The 6,000-nt window shown below is 49.2% G+C and overlaps 1 protein-coding gene across 1 annotated transcript in view; it reads right to left on the bottom strand.

The window, feature by feature from the left end:
* The window catches only part of Col14a1 (collagen type XIV alpha 1 chain), a 174,705-nt gene extending 168,708 nt beyond the window's left edge, over window positions 1-5,997 (bottom strand). Inside the window, exon 1 of the mRNA XM_004642282.2 lies at window positions 5,931-5,997. Coding sequence (XP_004642339.1) covers window positions 5,931-5,997 — 67 coding nt within the window. The remainder of the gene's footprint in view (window positions 1-5,930) is intronic.
* Window positions 5,998-6,000: the final 3 nt, after the last annotated feature.

Here is a 6,000-nt window from a genome sequence, read left to right on the forward strand (position 1 = left end):
CCAGGTGGCAGGAGGGGGCCTGCTGTCCACTCCCTTGTGCTGGGGCGGGGCCTGGGGTGGAGCAGAACATCCCCCCACGGCCTGTGCTTCACTGTGTCCACTCCTGTGGGCAAAGACATTTTAACGCCTCCCACAGAAGCCCCGCTGTTATGAAACATACTTGTAATCTGGCTGGTTTTCTATAGTTTCTCCTCCTTTCTGTTCTCTCTCCCTGCTTATCTTTCTCTTCTCTTCCTCTCGTGTGTGTGTGTGTGTGTGTGTGTGTGTGTGTGTGTGTGTGTTTTGAGACAGGGTCTCGCTGTCCTAGAACTCACTATGTAACCAAGGCTGTTCTCGAACTCACAGTAATCCTGCCTCAGCCTCCTGGGTGCTGGGCACAGGCGCGCAACACCACGGAGGTAGAAACATCTATTTCTGATGCAACATTCTCCTTCAGGTGTAGAAGTGCTGCTTGCTGCCTGGGGGTGCAGCAGTGGAAGCCTTTTGTCCCCCACTACCCACTGCTGGGAGCCCGCCCCCCCCCCAGCAGCAGCCTGGTGGCTCCAGGCAGCACTCCACTCCCCAGGGCAGGAGTAGGGCTGCACCATCTGCGCTACCCGGCCGAGGAGCCCTCACAGGCTCAGGTGGCGGCCGAGAAGCTGGCTCCCACAGCCTCACTGGGAAGCGTGCTCTGTGGGCCGCGGGCACTGAGCCTCTGCAGATCACGGAGGCCTCTAGCTGCCTGTCCTTTTCAGGCTTGGTTATTATTTAATTTTTATTTTGGTGGTGTGAACTGCTGCGGTGCCTGCTAATAAGCACATTTTTGCCAAAGTTGTCCAGAGAAAGCTCCTTTCATGCGCAACCCTGTGCCCTTAGTGGTGGAGATATGTGACAGAGGTCACAACAGGGGCACTTCTCTCTTAGAACCGTAGTCCAGGGTGCCAGCTGAAGGCACAACTCAAGTATTTATTTTTAAAGACCTTCAAACAGCAGAAAAATATTTGACTGCTTTTCTAAGTAATCTACCAAAACAAAACCAAAAAATCAGCTTTTTATGCCACTTATTTTTATTTAAATGTATTACCCAGATGTTTTATAGAGAATGATTAAAGTTTGAGAACTGTTTACTGTAGGTAGGACACACTAAAAGGGGCTTTTAATCTTGCTTAGAATCTAGTATGTTCTAATACCATAATCTGATATAAACATGCTGAAAACAGCACTAAGGAAAAATATTCTCAATGCCCAACTATGCGCAATTGCTAAGAATAGCAAAAATACGCATAAATGCTTTGACACAGGGTCATTATGAAGCTAAGTCCCGCCCACGCAAGGCACCATGTCACGGGCCTTGGGGCCTTTGAACGGCGGGTACCTTCCTGCCAGCGACTGCTTCCGTAACACACAGAACAGCCACCACCAGAACCAAGGGCACCTTCGCTGTGAAGTTCTGAAGCGCCGGCAGCACCTCCCCTCACTGCTATCCATGTTCCTTTTGGCCAACACATTACTCTTCTCTACCTCCCAATTCATTTCTCAACTTGTCATATGAAAAATGCTGGAAAAATGCTCAATATCTCTGGCTGACAGAGAAAAGCAAATTGAAACAACACTCAGACTCCATCCTACTCTGGAAAGAAAAGCATCATCAAGAAATCAACCACTGGCAGGTATGTGGGCACACCTGTCTTCCCCGCAGTCAGGAGGCTGGGGCAGGGGGTTGCTGGGAGGGTGAGCCCAGCCTGGGCTACAGAGTAAGACCATGTGGAGAGAGAGAGAGAGAGAGAGAGAGAAAGAGAGAGAGAGAGAGAGAGAGAGAGAGAGAGAGAGAGAGAGAAAGAAATCAAGCATTAACAAACGCTGCACATGCTGCACCGTTAGTGAGAGCGTAAGCTAGCACAATCACAGGCCTCTGAAAGAGTCTCCTCCCAATGTTTAAACTCGGGACTCCGATGACCCCTGCTAGGAGCCCTCCTGCAGGAGTTAAAGCAGTGTCCCACAGGGATCTGGGCCCACTCGTGTGTTTACAGCAGCACGACTCACAAGGACTAAGTGTGGGCGCGGCCTCTTCGCCCAGCAGCTGAGCCGACAAGGGGTCGGGGTCCTACGCACAGCGGAGCCTCCCCGCCTCCCGGAAGGATGAACGTGCGTCATCCACGCGCCTTGAGATCCTGACGCTAAGTGAAACAGATCAGACCCCCCAGCCTCGGTAGTGGATGTCTTCTCTTATATGAGAAACTTGGTGTATAAGTAAATTAAAGAGCAAAATAAGGGCTAGAGAGAGAGCTCAGGGAACTCAGCGCCTGCTTAGGCAAGCACAGGGACCGGGATTCGATCCCCAGCACCACATGCCGCACTGGTCCTGCCCCCGGGTGCACTGAGCCGGCGCCTGAGACTGCACGTGGTGGAGCGCGCCTGTAAGGCCAGCACTGAGGAGGCTGAGACAGGAGGATCACCATGAACCAGAGCAGGGAGATGGGTCTTTTACAAAAGGGAAGGGGATTTGGAGATAAAGCGAGGGAAGAGGAATGCAGCTCAGTCGAGTCCGCCCACCTGGCACCGTCACTGTGTGCTGCGAGCTTGGAATAACAAACATTTTTCATAGATGATGCTGGAACATCTGGGAATGAACAAGCGCTCCAGCCGGTGTGGGTTCGGAATCTCTGGGAAGGCCAACTTCCTGTACAGAGTACTAGGTGGAGAAGCTGAGTGACACAGCGCAGTCCCTTGCTTAGTAATTTAGGGGAGGAGCACTGATTTCCTCTGTATGTTTTAATATTAGCCGCGCTAATTCTCATTGCTGGCCTATAATCAAAGTACAGATACAGCTCGAAACAGCAGAAACACCAAGTCTGAACCGAGAGTCCTGGGCTAAGATCTGGTGCTGGTGCGGCTGGGTTCCTCCCTCGGGGTTCTCAGGGCTCCCCATTTCCTGTATCCCCTGCTTCTAAGCGTGCACACACTCCTGACTTTGGTCCCGTCCATCTGTGAAGCCAGCAGCAGCCACCACACCTGTCTTTTGCTGGCCATCAAAGGTTGGCCCGTCTGCCCCTCTCCCGTGGTTATATTGGGGCCGCCCACCTGACCCCACTGTTGAAGGGTTATTCGTTACTCTGCCTACCACACTGTTTTCCTTTTCACTCCTTTGTTCATAAACACGGCTTTTAAGACAGGACTTTGCAAGCCTCAAGATCACTTTCAAAGCAGGAGTCCTGTGCCATAAAGCAATTCATACCTCTGTTTCTATCTCAGAATCGATCGCTTCAACAGGGGCGCCGAGAAGTAAGAAGCGTCTGCCCGCAGGCCTTGCCGATTTTCCCAAACGCCAAGCCAGCGAGAGCTGGAGTCTCCCTTGTCTTCAAGATGTCCTGCTTGCAGCCTTGCCTGCTCCTCACCATCCTCTGCACCCTGCACCGCCAGCCCCCCTACACTTTCTGACACCAGTCTAGTTGCATCTGTCTGGGGCGTCACTTCCATCCTCACGTGTTTCTTCTACTAACCCTTCGCTGCTGGTATCCTAGAGACCCATCCCACTTCCACAGGAGAGAATCCTATCCTAGCCCCACCTCTAGGGCCTCTCAGCTCGGTCACCTCTTCTGCTCAGCTCCCGCACCCCACCAGCTCCTCCCCAGCTCCAGGTGGACGCCCCCAGGCACCTCACTCCTCAAGGACGTGTCTAAGGCTGAACTGTTACCCCCGCTTTATGCGCATTTGCCAATCTATGAATTTCTTCAACAGGGCCTCCTGCAGGGGCAGGATCACTGCATGAAGACAGAACCAAGGCAAACAAACACCCCTAGGAAACACAGGAGTGGTCACAGGGCAAGGTGCAGACTGGGACCCCGTCCCCGCTGGGCTCCACGAGGCAGCGGCAGTGACTTTCAGGATTCTGTCTTGCCCCGGCTCCCTGTAGAGCATGCCTCGAGCTCTGCGCCTTCCAGTAACTCTTAGGTTAATTCTCTTCTCTATGATAACACAACCTACTTCGGTTCTCAACACCTATTTCCTGAACAGTTCATTAGCTTTTAAAGCCTAACTTGCCTTGCTGCCATCCCTCTCTAAAGCTCAAATCCATCACCAACAAAAGCAGTATCGTCAATAAGTTTATTGAGGTGTTCTTGTAAAAATAAAAATAAAAAGTTTCTTTAAAGTCTTCCGTAGTCGGACTTGCATGGGCTTTACCATCCTTATCTTTTGCCACAACCCCACATAATTCATTTTTTTTCTCAATTTAGCAATGTTGTTGATAAAAGCCAGTACAGATTCATGAGAAACTATATATAAAATTCAAACTACATAAAAAAAAATTTCATTGGTAGAACAGTAGTCCATAATTCATATTTTGATTTATTTTTCTATTCTCTCTAGTGGAGAGCAAGCTGCTTGAAGGCAATAATAATAATAATAATAATAATCTTATTCAGTTTGTATCTTGACCTGGACACACAAAATGCACCCCATCAAGTTTTTGGGGTTGTTTTGTTTTTGTCTTTTTAAGACAGGGTCACACTATGCAGTTTAGGTGGATCTTGAGTTCAGTTTGTAGCATCAGCTGGTCTCGAACCCACAACAATCTTCCTGCTTCAGCCTCTCTAATGCTGGGGTTACAGACTTGAGCCACAATGCCCACCTTTAAGTGTTCATTTAAAACAACTGGTAGACTGGGCATGGTGGTGCACGCCTGTAATCCCAGCGCCTGGGAGGCTGCAAACAGGATCTGTGTAGTGAGACCCGATAGACCCGTACTAAGTCAAAAAAAAAAAAAAACTGACTAGCTAGGCACATCTGCGGGACAGCAGCCATGGAGAATCCAGGAAGAGCCCTGTGGTCGGTCATCACAGGATGGGCCATTCCCAGTTGAGCCGAGTTGCACACAGCACTGTGGCTCTGTGGCTTGACCCCTTGTTCATCAGGACCTGCATCTCACACCCTGTGTTTAGAAAGAGCCATCTAAGATTCCCGTTACTGCTTCTCCAGCTGTCACCGCTGAAAATAGTGTTCCCCCAGTGTAAACAAGAGAAGCAAAGTTTGTCTGCCAGCTTGTTGTGCGTTCAGTGAGATAGCTGGGAATATGGTCGTGACTGTTATTTTGTCTCCAGCCCTTGAGCGCGGCAAGATTTCCGTGTGTGTCAAGCGATGTCACGTTACATGCTGGGCATACTTACGTTGGGAGCTAGGGAGGATTTCTGCGAAGGGAAACCGATTGCTTTTGAGGAAAACACACATCTGTGTCATCTCAATGCCACTTTCCCATTGTAGAATGAAAGGAACCATAAATAATGGGCATAAAAAATGCATGGCTGTGTTTCAATAAAATTTTATGTATAAAAGCAGGCAGTGGGTGGAAGTGTCTATGGATAGTAGTTTTTCAACTGCAAATGTCATGTATAGAACAAATGAAATCAAATACAGAAGTACAGATCCAAATGACACACAACAGAGATTTCACAAAGTTCAGGAAATTGAAGTCATTTAACCATACTTAAAGTGGGAAGTCAGAAGCTTTCTTCGTACTCTTAACCTTTAGAACATGTGCTCAGTTTTTAAACAAAGATGTGAATTGAAGGAGCAGGGATGAAGTAGTCAAAGCGTTCAGTAGACTCTGTGAGAATCCAGGCATGATCGGAATAGAGCGCATACCTGTCACAGCTCCCTGCCCAGGGCACTGATGTCATAACATGCAAATTGGATTTTCACTGAGGAAACGCATGGAGTCTTTCCAGGAGGAATGTTTCGCCCACACCACAGAATGCCTGTGCTCAGCCCTGGTGAGATGTCGGCGCACACTTCCACAGAGCAAACGGTTGGCAAAACAGTGTGAAAACCAATGTATTCCCCTGCGTAGTAACACAGCTGGGAACACACTGCACATTAGGACGCATCTTTAAAAAATGATACAGTGATCAGAATCAAGATGGCTAAGCTCCTAAGTCTTTAAAGTTGTCAATTACCTTGACCCTGGACCACAGTGCAGAAATAAACCACGGCCAGCAGAGCTGGAATCAGCCAGTACCGCATCTT

Source organism: Octodon degus, unplaced genomic scaffold, assembly GCF_000260255.1.
Source record: "Octodon degus isolate 3935 unplaced genomic scaffold, OctDeg1.0 scaffold00148, whole genome shotgun sequence".
In the NCBI taxonomy this organism is placed as follows: Eukaryota; Metazoa; Chordata; class Mammalia; order Rodentia; family Octodontidae; genus Octodon; species Octodon degus.